The sequence below is a fragment of the Crocuta crocuta genome, unplaced genomic scaffold, assembly GCF_008692635.1.
Source record: "Crocuta crocuta isolate KB4526 unplaced genomic scaffold, BGI_CrCroc_1.0 scaffold143, whole genome shotgun sequence".
In the NCBI taxonomy this organism is placed as follows: Eukaryota; Metazoa; Chordata; class Mammalia; order Carnivora; family Hyaenidae; genus Crocuta; species Crocuta crocuta.
The window spans coordinates 5,463,218-5,480,861 of record NW_027529175.1 but is presented as its reverse complement, the minus strand read 5'-3'; the positions used below and the strand labels follow the sequence as shown (position 1 = coordinate 5,480,861).

The 17,644-nt window shown below is 49.0% G+C and overlaps 1 protein-coding gene across 1 annotated transcript in view; it reads right to left on the bottom strand.

Annotated features, from left to right (window-relative positions):
- ATXN10 (ataxin 10) overlaps positions 1–17,644 on the bottom strand; it is a 155,564-nt gene that overhangs the window by 42,633 nt on the left and 95,287 nt on the right. Inside the window, exon 10 of the mRNA XM_077757899.1 lies at positions 3,402–3,465. Coding sequence (XP_077614025.1) covers positions 3,402–3,465 — 64 coding nt within the window. The remainder of the gene's footprint in view (positions 1–3,401; positions 3,466–17,644) is intronic.

The window sequence follows — 17,644 nt, the reverse complement described above, 5'->3', positions numbered from 1 at the left end:
AAAGAGAGCGGATATCGGTGCAGGACGGACAAAGAAATGAATGGAAAAGAAAACAGAGTCCAAATACAGACCTGAACATGTCTGGATACTCACAATAAAGATGGCACCACAGCTAACAATCATGTTCTGTTCAATAACTGGGCTGGGACAATTGTGTGTCCATATGGAAAAAGAAATAGACCCCTCACTCACACTCTGTACAAAAATCAACTCTAAATGAATTACAGACCTAAACAGAGAAGGTAAAACTATCAAGTGTTGAGAAGATAATACAGATTATCATCATGAACTCGGGGTTGGAAAATATTTCCTTAACAAGATATACACCCAAAGAACTAGCCATAAAGGAAAAGTGATTAATCTGGTGAACTGTTAATAACTCCTGTTAATTAGAATAAACTATAAAGATAAGTCACACGATGGGAGAAAGAAAACACCAGGAACCATGTAGTAAACTAAGAACTTCTATTTAGAATACAAAAAGACCTATTACAAATAAATTATAAAAGAAAAACCCAATGAGAAAAAGGTTAAGAGGTTTGATCAAGCACATTTTATGGCCGCCAGCACACATGCACACGCACACACGCATGCACACACACACACAGATACACGAAATCCAAGTGGCAAACAAACCTGTTAGAAGACGCTCAGCCAAGTTAGTCACACAGGCAACAGTAAGTGAGGTCTGTAGTCTTAACTATAGTGACAGGAGGGAGGGAGGAGTGGGGGGTTATCAAAGAGTAAATCTTCACATGGTAATCAATGGATTTATCAGCATCTGATATGCACAACAAGAACCAGCAGCAAAGCATATGACTTAGGTGCACAAAGCAACTAGCAGAACAAAGCGCCAAGAATGAATTTCAAGTGTGGACAGCGGAGCAAGAGCCCTCACTCGTTACCTTCTGGCATAAAAAAAGAGATGTATTGTTTTGGTGAAAAGAAAATAAAAGAAAGGAAAACACCTAAAATGGGTGGGGAAGGGTGAATGGGAGGTAAGGAGGAGAGGCTGGGGTAATGAGAGAATTCTCTGGAAACCTGCCGGTGAGCCAGGGCAGAGGGACAGCACGGAAGGGCACCGGTGCAGTTTTATTCCGTAATCTGGATCACGTCCTCTTCGCTCTGGCTGCTAGGAACCTGATTCAGATGTACGGCTCACGTCTAAAAGTTGATTCCCTAGGCTCTAATGCTTCTTCATTTCTGACCATTCAATCATCATTTTCCCTTTTGCTCTGATATTTCAGTATGTATCTCACATCTTAGGCATATTTTAAAGGCCTTTACACTCTGGTTGGCTTCAGTAAGTAAAACTCCGAAGACTGAATGGATATGTCATACTAAACTACGTGAGATTTTGACTTTTCTCAACAATTTAAAGGATATTCTGGGATCCTGCACTTCTTCATTAGTTATCATGGTAAAGAGACCAGTTATCTGTACAGATTATCCATGGACACTTTCTCAATTTAGAAGGCTGAACAATTCCTCTGCCACATGAAGGCTCCTGTGGTTTCCCTGCATGAGTTCTGTCCCCACCCTGTGACTCACAGGGAGGCGCGACAGGAAAATGGCTGGGGCTCGGGCACACACCACGCTTGCACCCTGGGTCTGCCCCGCAGGACAAGGCTGACACTCCCTCGCTGTGTCTTGTCATCTACAAAATGGGGGTGGTGGTGAGGACAGCGTGTGCCGCGTTAACATGCAAACACACACACAGCAAGGATGCAGCGAGTGTTTCTGGAAAGAAGGAGTGGATGGACGGAGGAACCGCCCAGGAGGATGCCGGAGAGGCCCCATGAGCACGAACCCCAGGCTGTTTAGCCACGGTGTGCTGTGTGCAGGGACCGGCCCGCTCCCTGCTCTGCATCAGAGCAGACACCAGTGACAGAGGCCCTTCTTCACCAGGAGGCCAATTTAGGGAAGAGGACACTGTGGGTGATTTCTCTTTTTCATCATAAACCCTCTCCGTCACCAGGAAACGCACCACCTCCGCCCCTTCACCTGAGTGACCTTTCCCTGCTTTCCTGTGATCCCAGCTTTCTTTCCTGGGGGCTAAAACCCTCCAAACTCTGTAAGGAGCGGGGCCGGCCGTGGCCGACTGTAACGTGGTGCAGTGAGCCAACTCTGTTCTACTCAAAGAGCCGCCTTCTGAGGCTGCTGTCTTCTCCTGACTCGGCTGGTACTGTTGTGCTCTTTAAAATCTGACGTTCTCGGGGCGCCTGGGGGGCACAGTCGGTTAAGCAGCCAACTTCGGCTCAGGTCATGATCTCACCATTCGGGGGTTCGAGCCCCGCGTCAGGCTCTGTGCTGACAGCTCAGAGCCCGGAGCCTGCTTCAGGTTCTGTGTCTCCCTCTCTCTCTGCCCTTTTCCCGCTCATAGACTGTCTCTCTCAAAAAGAAATAAACGTTAAAAAAATTAAAAGAAATAAAATCTGAGATTCTTTTCTGTTGTGAGTCAGAGCTGTGGCAGTGTCGCTGGCAGGAGGGGGGCAGTCCTCCCTCCACTTAAATACATGACTGTTATCAGCTCCTCTGTCTTGACAGGAACCACAGAGCGGGTGTTCTTTAAACGCCCCTCCTCGCCCACCTCCTGAGCCCGGCGCTGGGCTCCTCACTGTCCCTCAGGGGGTTACACTCTTGACGTGCCAAGGGCACAAGGGCACGCAGCGGCCAGGGCGGGGCACGGGGCGGAGTCTGGCCCCAACGTGCACGGAGTGCGTCTCAAACCTAAACAGGCTGTGCCCGGCGTCCGGGTCTCGCTCACGGTACCAGGGTCGCCTCCTACAGTGTCACCACTGGTGAAGTGGATGAAATCCCGGGGTTCCCCTACAGCCAGGGTGGTCAAGCAAGGGCCAGAACCGGGGTCCCCGGCGTCGGTAACAGAGGGTCACAGGCCAGAACGCATCAAAATCAGGCACCTGGTGCCACTGAAGTGTTTCTCCCTATTCCCGGGCCCCAGGGCGCCCCTCATGTTTCTCTGTCACCAAACCGTTGCTAAAATGGGTCCTCGCAGAGGACTGGACACAGAACCTCCAGAGCAGAAAGTTTTAAAAGAAGCAAAATTCCTCACGTTTACTCCACGGAACACACGCTTTGCAAGCTGAGGTCGGCGACAGGCGGCACCCGCAGGGGCCGGGAGTGGGGGGTCTGCCCCCAGAGCTCAAAGCACTTGGCGCGCGCTGCTGCTTCAGAAGGTCCCACTCACCTCGAACGCGAGCTCACTGCGCGGCACCGACGGCGGGAGAGAGACCCCGGCCTCCCGACGCTGAGGAGGTGGCTCAGCTCCCAGGAACAAGCCCACAGGACAGCCGGCCACAGAGCCAGGGGACGCCGGGGAGGGGCCCACGCGGAGGGCCCGGCCTGCGGACGGACGCCCGCGGAGCCGCGTGCAAGGATACAGGGGTTGCGGTCATCGACGCTGCAGCTGTCCAGGAGCAGGGGGATGCCGTCCAGCTCGCTCACCTACAGAGAGACGACAGGGCAGGGTCACACACGGAAACGGGCCGGGTCGGGCTGGGAGGTTACAGATGGTCTGTTTCTCCGCTTTATTTCCTCCCTCACCGCTGTAACGCCACAGCTTCCGCCTGTCCCTCGGGGCTCTGCCACACTGGCCTCAGCGGACCCTCAGCGGACGAGGAAGCCCGGCCTTCACACGGAGGCAGCGGTCGCAGGAGGGGCAGGCACCGGTGGCCCGAGTGCCCTCACCGACTCAGATGAGGAGGCGTTAGTTAACAGAAGCCCCTCCTCCTTGTGCTGCAGCCCGGCCCCCCGCACCCGCCGCCACCCCAACCTCCGACGACTCTCCCCGGCAGCCGCCCCCACCAGCTCGGGACCTCCCGGGGTGCTCAGGTCTCCCTGCTTCTGGAAGCTGGACGGTGCTGCACGTACGCTATGTCTACTTTATACGACTGTGGGTTTATCACGAGTCCCGCTTTTATGATGTCAGCATTGTTTTAGGTTTTATGTGTTATTTGGCAGGATTTGGTAGGTTACTTTTTGGGATGGAAAATGCACAAACATTTTTCCATTTAATTAGAGGTAATTGTTTCTTTGCTTTCTGCCATTTTGGCTTCACAGGAAGCTCTACTTCTGGATAGCAGGGGACGCCGGTATCTGACACACCTATACCAACCCAGAAATATTTAAAAACAGACATATAAACAGAAATGGATACAATACTTTTCTTTTCACCCTTTCTTAAAAACGCCGGGGCAGTTGGATGGTCATATACAAACGGGTAATGGGGATCTTCCCTCAACAACACTCACCAGGGTAAACTCCAAACGGATCTGAGTTGACTACAGCCTAACAGTACTAGTAAGGGGACTGTTTTTCTACACTAAGATGGGAAAAGCTTTTCGAACTAGGACTCAAAATCCAGAAACAATTGGGAAAAAAGGTTTTTAAAATTTGACTACGGTTTTTCAAAAGGCAAATAAAGGGGAGGTGCCTGGGTGGCTCAGTCAGTTGAGGGTCTGATTCTCGATTTCGGCTTGGTCATGGTCTCATGGTTTGTGGGGTTAAGTCCTGTATTGGGCTCTGCGCTGACAGAGCAGAGGCTGCTTGGGATTCTCCCTCTCTCTGCCCCTCCCTTGCTCATGCTCTCCCTCTCTCTCAAAATAAATACGTAAACACTTAAAAAAAAAAAAAGGGCAAATAAAAACCAAGAAAATTATTTGTAAAATATTATAGGCAAAATGCTAATACTTTAATACGTTAAGAACTTGTGAAAACTGAGAAAAGGCCAACAATCCAATAGAAAAAACTGGATCAAATACATGAACAGAAATGGTGCAGAAACAAAGAAATGCAGCTGGAACACAGAGACGTCAGACAATGCTCCACCTTGCAAACTGTTACCACGCGGAGACACCGCTTCTCACCCGCAGAATGGCAAATAGGCGGATCTGAGGACCCAGGCGGGCGACGGGAAACGGGTGTCCTCGCGCACTGCTGGGGAGAGCGCTAGGCAGAACGACGCCGTGGAGGGCGCTGCACCAGGAGAAGCAGAGTCACACATGTCACGGCTCGAGGATCCAGCCTGGCCAGTCTGAGGACACGCCTCGGGCAGCCCCGTCCCTCGGAAGCTTGCCTGCTCAAGGCTACTCAGGGCAGCACAGGTTTATAACAAACAATTCACACACGATAACACTCACCTTTTAAAGGATACAGTTGAGTGGCTTTTATTTTATTTATTTATTTTATTTCAGAGACAGAGTAGGGGAAAGGGGCACAGGGAGAGAGAGAGAATCTCAAGTGCGTGTGTGGATCTTGCGACCCTGGGATCAGGGTCCGAGCTGAAATCAAGAGTCGGACACTCAACTGACTGAGCCATCCAGGCACCCACCCTTCTGTGGATTTTAGTTTTATTCCCAAAGTTGTGCACCCATCACCAGTATCCAATTGTAGAACATTTTTATTATCCCCAGAAGAAACTCCATATGCATCAGTCATTTCTCATGACTTCCTCCATCCTGCCCTTAGCAACCGCTGATCTACTTTGTCTCTGGATTTGCCTACTCTGGACATTTTGTATAAATGGAATCATTCAACGCATGGCCTTTTCTTTTGGTTAGCATGATGCTTTCAAGGTTCCTCCATGTTTGAAGCATGTGTCAGCACTGCAGTCCTTTTTAAGCTAAGTAACACTCTGCCGTCCGGAGAGACTGTGTTCTTAATTCATCCATCCTTCCATACATACACAGGCATCTGAGTGGTTTCAACTTTTTGGTTATTATGACTGTGCTGGTGTGATCATCCGTGTGCACGTTTTTGAGGGGACACTTGTATCCAGCTCTCCTTGCTGCAGACCTCGAGGGGGACCGCTTGGTCTTGGGAACATCTGGAGGAGCTGCCGCAGGGCCTTCCCAAGTGCTGTGCGTCTTCCGTTCCACCAGCAACGTACGAGGGTTCCAGCTGGCCCGCGTTCTCACTGGTACTTGTTAGTGTCCGTCTTTTATTTTAACCACCCTGCGGGTGTGAGGCGGTGTGTCACCGTGGTTCCGATCTGCATTTCTCTGATAGCTGATGATGCTGCGTACAGCACAACTGGTAAAAACAAATATCCTGGAAACTCAGATGTTCTCCGATACAGGCTGGCGGGAAAAACCAGAGCACAGATGCAGGAGACCTCCGTGCAGCTGTGACACTGAGGGGGGACGACTACACGGAGGGTCCACCAGGCTCAGCGGTAAGTGCAGACAGGCTCACAGATGAACCTTCCGTGTAACGAAGGAGGAGAAATATACACATTTTCTTCTAGTTCCCAAAAGACACAAGAGAGGGTTAAATAAAAAACTAGTAATGGTCACCCACAGGGCATGAGAGAGAATGGGGCAGAAGCAGCAGGAATGGGGGACAGGGCTCTGTGAATGTACTTGGTTATACGATTCTGACTTTGGAATCCTGTACATATTCTTTATGATTTTCTAAAATTAAATTTATAACGGATGTTAACTCGACTTATTGGGCTGATTATTCCACAGCACACAAATATGGAGTCATTATGTCATATGAACGTAATCCATTATGTCAATTTTGCCTTAGCAGAAAAATGAAATTTACAAAGTTGTAAAAATAGAAAACAGAAACACATTAATCTGATGACACGTAAAACAAAGAAAAACTACCATGGAATTAAAACAGTATTTGACTTTATGCCCTAAACTCAGAGAGAACAGCATTCAGATTTCTCTGCTTCATACTGGTATTGTTATTCTGAACTATTATTTATATACTTAGCTTAATTTTTTTAATATTTATTTTTGAGAGAGCACACAAGCAGGGGAGGGGCAGAGAGAGAGAGGCAGACACAGAATCTCAAGCAGGCTTCAGACCGAGCTGTCAGCACAGAGCCTGACATGTGGCTCAAACTCATGAACCGTGAGATCATGACCTGAGCCGAAGTCGGACGTTTAACCAACTGAGCCACCCAGGTGTACCTATAATTTAAAACAAACGCGTCATTAATGTTATTAGGAACTAAGATTTTTCAGCATAAAAAAGAAGTTTTAAATCCAGAAGACAGTTTTAAATTAGGTTTAAATGTTATCTAATTTATCTAATTAAAGACAAACTAAGAATATTAGCAAAATTTCATATTGTTCAATTTCCAAAAGTACTTATTTCCTAGCTGTTCACTGAAAAGGCCTAGACGCGAGGACAAGCAGCCCTGAGCACTCCCCGTATCGGATGAACTGCAGACCTTCCCTGACTTACGACAGGGTTATGTCCCAATGAACCCACCGCTACTACCCACTCCGCACCCCCCACCCCCCCCGGGCTCCACTCTCAGCCCCGCCAACCTTAACTGTGCTCACCCACTCGCAAGAGCCTACAGTTGGACAAAATCATCTACCACAAAGCCTATTTGGTAACGAAGTGTTAAATCTATCTCGTGTACTGTGCTGTACAGGAAGTGAGAAACAGAAAGGACGATGAGTACACAATGGTTGTCAACGTATCAGCTGCTGTTGACCCTTGTGACGGCGAGGCTGACCAGGAGCTGTGGCCACTGCCCGGCACCACAAGAGAGGAGTGCACCGCGCATCGCTAGCCCGAGAAGAGAGCCACACCCAAAACTCCAAGTGCAGTTTCTACTGGACGTGTTCTCACTTCCACACCAGTGTAAAGGCTGACGATCCATAAGTTGAGCCACTGTTAAGTTGGGGACTGTCTGTAAATACACGTCCCGGTGAAAGATGGCGGATCTCTACCTGCCTGAGACGCACAGACCTGCAGAAGATGACTGTGACTAACTGTCCTTGGTTTCCCCAAGGCAGAGAGGAAGAGAATAAATCTAATTTCTGCAGTTTTTCCTAGGTGCTGGTGACAGGGCGAGAAAAGTCCTCCTATTTAACAGATACCTAGCACACACTTGGCCATGACAAACACCTCTGTGATTACCGTTCACTCTGGCGGTGCCAGGGTAAGCAGTACTGGCTCCATGTTACTGATACAGGAGTGGGACTCATGAGTTAAATACCCTCCTCGGGGTCACTTAACTACAGAGTGTGGTCTGGAGACCCCCGTCAGTCTGGGAAAATACACAGTGAGAGGGAAACATCGGAAACAGTGCTTGCTAATAATTTAAGAGGGCTATGCTGTGTCTCATAATACAATCTAGATTTGAAACATCTATGTCTTTTTAAAATTTTGATTTTTTCTAGTCATTCATTTCTATTATATTTTATAAACATATTGGCCAGGATGGGCTTGGAGAAAAGATAATCAGCTCTTCAGCGCCGATTGTTCAGAAGGTCGGGACACGAGAGAGGGGCTGGGCCGGCCCTGGGAGATCACGTGTTTGAGAAGTGCAGAAAGAGATTCTATGGCCAAGCTAGTAGTGGACTCAAAGCTTCCCAGTGCAAGCCCTGCAGCGAACGTCTTCTCCAACAGCCCGCCGCACATCTACCAGTGGGACTGGGGTGCTAACTACTATGCCTCTGAACGGAAAGGAGAGCTACCCTCAAGGGGTCTGCCCTGGGGTGAAGAAGAGGGATCCGGAAAGGGAGCATGAGCCTGGTGACAGCGAGGAAGGAACTGACCCTCAACAGCTCTTTGCGAGGCTGTGATCTAAATCCTTCCGAACATACATTGGCCTGGTGTCTGATGATATAGCAGGGGGCTCACGGGGAGGGCCTCCCTAAAGAAGGGACGTTTGGCTCGGGATAAGAATAAACTGGCACCAAATGGACAAATAAAGGGGGCTGTGGAGAGCGTTTTGCAGGGACAAGAGCATGTTGAAAAGCTAGGCGATCAGAAGGAACATGGAACGTTCCGGGAGCTGGATCTGCGGCACAGCCTGGGACTAAGAACGAGGACCGTGCAGCTGGCAGTCAGAGCCTCGCTCTGCAGCACTGCTGAGCTGTGTGACTGTGGGTGGGTCATTTAACCTTGGAGACTTGGCATTTTCACCCATAAAACGGGATGATGGGGCTTGCTTCCACGGATGGTTGTGAGAATGGAATTAATTGCTTCGTAGGCTTAGCACTCAGCCAACACTCGGTAACGGGCAGCGGGACTGACGGCAGCAGCTGGGAACACTGTTAACAGGAAGTTCAGGTGCTTGGAGTGAGGAGTGAAGCCCTAAAGGGCTGGGGAAGAGCCACTGCACACGGCTGAGTTAACGGGACCCCACTCTGTTTTAGGCAAAACGGTACATTTATTTTAAAAAATCTTTTTTTGTGTGTGGGAGAAATGCAACTATTCAGGATCTATTAGTTGATGCAAAAAAAAAATCTCATTTGCTTGGGGGGATAAAGCAGAATTCTCAGATATGCGAAATGAGCAAGATTTCCTGTGAAGGAAATGAAATCACGTGCTGACGATGGAAACCTGAGCAGGTGGTAAGGGCGGATTACAGAGCCCTTGAAGATCACGGTTATGCGAGAGTCGTGGCTGAACCGAGGGTAAGTATTCCGCATTCACACCGCTCCATTATGAAATGATCCAAGATCAATTTTTAGAGATTCATAAAATGTGTAGGACACAAATGACAAGGATGACAGCAGCACAAATACGTCATCGTACATGTCAGGAGGAGGGATGACGACACCCCTGTGCTACGACCAAGCTCAAGTTTACCGCCGCAGCTACGAGCGGGGAGCTCTGTCTGGGGCAGGGGAGAACAATTAGGAAATTAACAAGTTTTCTTCTGTTCACACTTCATAAAACAAGTAAGCTGTTTGTTTTCTTACCTAACGTGTTGGGAATTGATTCTATACCCATAACAAATGAGTCACAAGCCGTAGTTCACATCAAGGAGCCAAGCTCAGTCAACACTTTCACAAGGTAACACATCTCGACAAGACAGCGAGTCTGGCTTAAACAAGCGAACATTTAGCCCCTGGAAATGAGGCGTAAGCAGGAGGACTGCTGGCTGATTTGCTAACTGTGCCCTCCCACCCTGGCCACTCATCTCGGAGAGTGTGCTCTGCACACGCGCGGCCCCACCTCTGCTACGTACGCTCCTTGGGGAAATCTATTGGATGGACAGGAAACAGAGCCTCATGGCTCATGGTAGAGAGAGCTCATGGTAGAGAGCCTACCCTGGCTGCGCTCTCATGTCAGATGGTGAATACAGAAATCCAGAAACCCGAAGAAAGGAAGAGCATGGTACCAGTGCAGCACCTCATCTTCTATCCAGATACATAGAGAACTGAGCCTGAGTGACCTGACAATTGGTAAAAATGTGTTCACCACACCGCTGCTCAAAACAAACACATTCACAAATAAAAAGATCACAAGAGTCTTCATTCTGGAGCAGATCAATGACCAGTGTGGGTGCGGCAATGCTCAAACAAGGTCTCCGTTGGGATGAAGCCATCCTCACACATGCTGACGCCTGAGTCAAAGGGCCTGGAGCCCAAAGGTGACGCTGGATGAAAAGGACCGTTGGGTCAGAGACATGGATGTACCTGCCCAGAGGCAGGACTCAACTATCATCCTAACCACCTGGAGGGGACGGGGGACACTTTGGAGACTGAGAGAACTACACGAGAATTCCAGCTCATCTTTTCAGCCATGGAACCCTGAGGAGCTCTCTGAATTTCACAAAGTCTAGATTTTATGTGACAAGGGGGTCACTTGAAGATCCATGAGGAAGCGTTCAGTATGGCACCCCCCCCGCCCCATGAAATTAGAGACACAAGAAACGGCTTGTAATACTGTTTCCACTTATTCTAAGATTCTGAAGGGTTCCTTCATGACTCACACTTGGAAAGGGCTGGACATGGCGCCCTTGCACCAGCCACGAGCTGTGCTATAGCAAAGCCGCAGCACATCAAGACAGACTCTTCTAGAACCAGGAAATGTGCAGATATGGTGAGTCCAGGTGTGCTGTGCAGCTTCAGGCTGGGCCCTCCACGGGCACATCAGGAACAGGTCATGGCGGTCCTCAAGGAGCTTCAGGACGGCACGGGGCCTGCATTTTGTGCACATGCTTTCTCGAGAACCACGAGTGCAAGGCTAGGCCAGAGGCTCACAACCTTGGTCCCACGTCCACATGTCCTGGAAGGTGTCCAGCGGCACCAATCCTGTGGTCCCAACGTGAGAACAAGTACGTCCCAATCTCAGAGAGCGAAGCATGGGCGTCAGAGCCTCAGACACACTCTTCCGCTGATTCCGAAATGCAGCCAAGCCCAAGAGCCCCAGCTGAGCCACAGTCTGGGGCCCGGCACAAATCCTGAGAGGAGCCCCTAAAATGGAGCCCACTGCCCTTCCCACCCTCCCCTCTGGGGCTCTGCTCTTCTCATTCCTACGTCCATCTCTGCTGAGCTCTGACAAACACACAGCAGACCGTACCCGCGCCTGCACCACACACATCTCGAGCCCAGAANCAGCCACAGTGCCCCTTCCTGCCACTTGCCAACCCTCTCTCTCCTTTTTTTTTTGAAGTGGTTGCTCTGGGGTTTAGAGTGTGCATCTTTAACTAGCTGTGGTCTATCTACAAGTAATAGTATATAAATAATATAACACTGTTCCGCGCACAATGGAAGAAACTCACAGCCGGACACTCCCCTTGACGCTGGGGCAAGAGCTCTCATACATTTACTTCTACACCCGTCATAAACCCCAAAATACACCGCGATTATGATTGATTCAAAGAGCTACTGCATTTTTAATGAACTTAAAAGTGAGGAAAACGGTATTTTGGTTTTAGTCACCTATTTCCTTTCCTGGTGCTTTGACTTCTTTGTAGAGTCAGGTCTCCACCCAGCATCACTTTCCTCCACTTTATACAACTTCCCTTGATACCTTCTCATGGCACAGCTCTATTGATGGCAAATTCTCTTAACTTGAGTTTGGGGATACGGTTTTATTTTACTTTCATTTTTGAAGGATATCTGAGCTGGATATATAATTGCAGACTGACTGGTTTTGCACTGTAGAGATGTTGCTACATGGAGTCCCGTTCTTCATCACTGCTCCAGAGAAGGTGCAATTGGGAGCCTCGTGCCTTTGCTTTTCTTGACAGGCAGGCCCCGGGCAGCATGTCGGAGAGAAACAGCGCAGCAGACAGATGACCAAAACCAACGGCAGCTCTTCGTAAACATTAATTAAATGGAAAAAATTCCAAGAAGACAGATGAAGAAAAGAGAGACATCTATTTAAACAGAAGGGAAAGAGATAAAAAGGTATAGAAAATACTGATTAAAATAAAATGTTATGAACTTTATGGAAACAACTGGAAGTCTAGATGGAATGAGTATCCCTGAGGAAAGGAGAAAATGTCAACATTGACACAATCAATCAAAATCTTGAACAGAAGAATTTAAATAAATTGTTTAATGATACAAAAATGACCAAGACTCATTGACAAAAACAATGACCCAATGGCGCTCCAAGTGAGTGCCGCCACGTTCTTCAAGCCCACATGATCTATTACGTATAGAAACTGTTCCAAAACAACAGGCAATGAAAGAAGCTTCCCGGCCCTCCTCGGACTTGGCTCAAAGCAAGAGACAGACAGAGCAGTGTAAGAAAATCACAGGCTATTTACTTATAACAGGGACCCTTCCCTGCCTCACACAAAAAAGTCCCACAATGTTACATGAATGAAATCACACGTGCTACAAAAATTCATTACAAGCGTAACACAGGCCAGAAAATGCACAGTGTAAGCATCCTCGTGAATGTACTCATAATTATCTCAGTATCACAGAAAAAACGTCTGATAAGGGTTAGCACAGACTTATGATTTTTTTCTTAATTCTCAGAACACTGGAGAACTTTTCTAACTTCAAAAGGGCCATGTGCCAGGAACCTGTAGTAAGTAAGTATCATACCTAAGAGAAAATTTAGGTAGATTCCGAGACCAGAAAAAAACCACAAGGAGATGGTCTTCTTATTCCGATGTAGAAAAAAAATACTGCAACTTAAAAAGGTCTCTGACTGCAGCATTCGGTCTCTGGAAATCAGGAAGGAGCCCAGAGCGGCGCGAACACCGCTTCAGTCTCACTGTCGGAATGGAAGCAGAGGAAGGAATGAAAACAGAAGAAGGCAATGAGGCTGATTTAGATGAAGGAGAAGTGGTTTTTGGCTTTTGTTTTTTGTTTTTTAGGAGAGAAAGTTGAAATCTTAGAGGACAGATTACCCAGACAGAACATGGAAGATAATTATCTAGAAGGCCAGGAAAGAAGGCTCTAAAGGGCAATGAAAACGCATCCAGTCCTGCGCTCTCAGAGATGCGGTAGATGTTTTAGTGGGAACTGGAACAGAAACGGTGAAACCCAGGGCGGGACAGAAACATGGTCTTCGCTCCCTGGGGCTACTTACACAAGGGGGAGCAGGACGGAAGAAGGGAGTGAGGACACTAGCCCCCAATGTCACCGGTCACCAGCCGTCACAGACCCGCCGAAGGCCCGCAGAAGCAGAAACTCGGAATTTCTGCAGCAATGCTCTTTCCCTCACACACCAGAGACTTCCTGTTATTTGGCAGCAAACGCCAAGTGCTGGTTCTTGGGGACACGCTTTTGCTCGGGTAGCTGGCAGGGGACTGGGGATGGACTTATTTTCTGAGGTGTGTCAGAGATCTGGTGTCGGGGTCGTGAACCCGCGAGACACAGGCCCAGCCTGCAGCAGGCGGAGTCCTGACCCCAGGCGTGCGCGAAGAGCCCCTCTAGGCGCGATTCAGCTGAATAAGAAATTGGAGAGGATACATTTTAAACTTCAGTTTCATTGCATTTCAACTCTTAAGGGCAGAGAATCTGAGAAAGGTCTTGGACTTTAATTTCAAATGGAATGTAATCTTCGGATTTTAATGTCTCCCTGGGAATGTGATAATGAGATAGAATTAATATTCAAATTTAGAGTACCTCTTGTGGGCATTTTATTATTCCACCGAATTTAGTCTCTTAATATGGAATGAATTTTGTGCCTTGAGGTCAAAGTGACTTTGGAGTTAATTTAAGTCCTGGATCGGTATGACCCACTTAAGAATCCTGTGGGGACAGAGTCTCCACTCTCCATCAATGGCCCAGGGGAAGGAAAGGGGCACGGTTGGTCTCAGCAAAGGGGCCTCATGCTAAAGGTGGAGCAGAACGGTCCTGACGACTAAGGTTCTCCCCAAAGAAGCGACACATCCTCGGCCCAATACCTTAGCAGAACGACAGCAAAACCAGAAGAGAACGCCGAGAGGGCCAGACACGCGCTCTCTCTCAGTGCTGTGGGGCGAGCCGTACCCACACAGCCTCCCACGGCTTCTCTACACCCTTCAGCGGCCCCTCCCAGGGCAGTGACAATCAGACCAGTGCGGCTGGCTGCGTGAAGTCTGTGGCAGACAAAGGCACTGGGTTGTCTACCTCTGTCATCACACGCTGGGCTTTTCCACCGCGTGAAGCATTGCTTCATCCGTCCCTGTGTCCCTTGCCTCACCCTCAGATTAGGTGTCAGTAAGTAGCTGCTGAAGAAGACGTGTGTATGTGAAGGCTCTTAGGACCCCATGCACACATCCACGTGCATACAGGTAAACAAGGTCCTTGTGCCGTGTGTGGGGGAGGGGTGGGGGAGCACAGGACACATACAGGAAAGAGCACAAGCAAGAAATAAGTAAATAACAATGCATTATTGTTATTGGNAGGTGATACTTTTCTATAAAATGGTGACGTCTGAAGACCTGAGTCATGGAAAGCACTCAGAGATCTCGAGGGAACCCAGGTCACTTGAGGTTGAAGGAAGCAGAGGTGGAAAGAGCCGAGCGTATCCGAGTTATGGAAAGGAAACCAGCATGGCCATGTGCTGGAGAGTACCGGTAACGTAGTAGGGGTGAGGCTGTCGAGGCAGGAGCCAGAGACTACAGAGGAGCGGTTCTCAAAGTGGAGTCCCTGGAGCAGCAGCCTAAGGGTCACCTGGGAACTTGTTCTTCAGAAGCGCGCATCCTGAGCCACCCCTAGACATACTGAGTCAGACCCTGGGGTGAGGGCCCGGCGGACAGCTGCTGAGCAGATCTTCAGGTGATTATGCTGCGTGGGGTATTTTAAAAATCACCGTGACTCTCAATCCTCCCCATGAATCCGAGTCACATGGGGAGCTTTTAAAAGAGAGGCCTTGGTCCCACTTGGTCAGCCTAACCTGAATCTTGGGGGTGATGGTCGAGGCAACTATACATATCCGCAGGCATGTATTGTACAAGCCCATTAGGTGATTCAGCTCCCTAGAATAGAGTCTCGAAGGGCGGGAGAATAATTTAGGTCTTTTTAAGTGTACAACAGCGAGCGAAGATTTTATCCAGGTGAATAAAATAACCCAATCTGGATTTTCAAGACAGCCCCTGGCCACCACAGGAAGGCGTGTGGGGGAGGGGCAAGTGCTGGGGCAAGGGGGAGGCCTGCCAGGAAGCACAGGGGCAGGGGAATGGGAGGCAGACCCACACAAGGCTGCCGTGGTGCACAGGGGTAAAATCCCACAGAACCGAGGAGAGACAGACCCCACAGGAACTGCTTTCTCAGGTGAACAGAACAGAGGACTCCAAGATACTAAGCTTCCAGAGGGCTGGTATCATTTACTGAGAGGCAGAAGGGCTCTGGGTGGAGGGAGAACGGGAGTTGCAGCCTCGGGAGCAGGCGCTGGGACACTCAAGGGGGCTCTGGCAGTTGTAGCTTCCGTATTTCCCATTTGAGCTCCCAGGGGCCCCAGCGTGGAGCCTGGGGGCACAGGTCTGGGCTCCAGGGGCGCACGCTGGGGTCGTCTGCACGCAGATAGATGGTCTTTAAAGGCTGGGACCACAGGCCTCCCTAGAGACTGGCTCAGGACCAAGTCCTATAGCACCCGGTCATTTGGGGGTCTCAGGAGAGACATCTCTCTGTTCCTTCTATAACCTCGGCATCGTCCCTAAGTACTGTTTTATCTAAAGGTTCCAATAATCCAACACTAGGTACTATAGGCAAATGTTAGGCACCTTCCTATGGATTAATTTGTAAGCAATATGAATATTCTCTTCCTGGAAGGAGGTAATCAATAACTGAAAACCCAGAGTGACAAGATTTTCTTTTAAAAGTCACAGTGATGGGGTGCCTGGGTGGCTCAGTTGGTTAAGTGTCCGACTCTTGATTTTGGCTCAGGTCACGATCTCACAGTTTGTGGAAGGCAGCCCCACATCGGGCTCTGTGCTGACAGCGTGGAGGCTGCTTGGGATTCTCTCTCTGTTCCTCCCCTGTGCTTGCTCGCATGTTCTCTTTCTCTCTCTCTCAATAAATAAACATTAAAAATAAAATAAAAGTCACAGTGACTACCAGATCATTTGTCCACTCATCATTTTTCAGGGTAACTTTGTAGACACTTATATTTTTTCTTTTAAAGTGTTTCAAATGTTCTGTGGGCTGCAGATTTCTTCCCTCGTGAAGATTATATAGGAATAACAGCTATAAACATACATATCTCACTAAACTGAATAAAAGATACTTTAATTCCAACCCACTCATTCTGTGCCAGCCCAGACCTCAAGAGGAGCAGAAAAGAGCTGGATGGGAAGTTCAACTTCAAGATGGCTGATTTTCAATCAGTATGTCTACTGCACGCCCAGAGAAAAAGATGCCAGCCTTGCTAGTAGAGGCTGGAAGGTGGGAGGGGAATAACCAGCGGTCTCACCATGCCCTGAGCCCCTCTGTCCCTCCATGCTCGAGGGCAAAGGGGTCAAGCAGCAGGGAATCCGCTTCAGCTGATGATCACCACCCTGAAATCTCACCCCCGCCCAGGCCGACACAGAGGATCTGATCCCTTCCCTCCGGGGCCAGCCTGAGCCCTGAGGAGGGGACAGATCCCATCCATGAACATGCTCATGGACTGCCAGCCTGTGTCTGACCCGTACATATTACCCACACATACAGCTTAAAAAATGAAGACCATCTTTACACATACGCTATTCTACATCTCTCCGTATAACAGAAATGCTTTGAAGATGTAATTTTTAAAAGGGCATGTGCTATTCCATTACTATAATCTACCATAATGTACTCCTACTCCATCTTCCGTATTAAGGATTCTTAAATAATTTAGTAAAAACCATATAACAAACATCCACACAGAGTATTTTTACCATATCACGGGTTATTTCCTTTGCAGAAATTCCCCAAGAAAAAACTACTGAGTGGACAAATACAATAATTTTTAAGTCTCTTTGATACACGCTGCCAAACTGGCCCCCACCAGGGCCCCCGTGCTTCACATCACCCTCAGATCTGCTCGCTTCACTGACCAGGTATAATTTTTCCCCAAGTTACGTTTCTTAAATAGACAAAACATTTTATTTTCTGGCCTCCCTGACTTTTTACTATTATAATTAGAAAGGCTGAGAATTTTTCCACCTGCCAAAGTTTGGCAACAGAACATTTCAGGAGGTAGAGGCCTTTCACAGCGAAGTTCTGCGGACCAGCTAAAGCGCACAGCAGAGTTACCCTCGGGGTTGGGAACCCGAGTTAGGAAGGACCCGCGGGTCTTGCAGTGGGTGCAGATGTGCAGCAAGAACGACGGCCGATGTGACGCGGGCCCTGGCCCGATTTCCCACAGGGGCCGGGACACCGCAGAGCCTCAGCGCGAACATCAGCGAAGGGCGGACGCTGCCGATGGCAGGGCCGCGGCGGGGAGGGCCGGGTGCTGGAGCCGCGTTGAGAGACCGCGCCCGGCAGGTGCGCCCGGCCGAGAC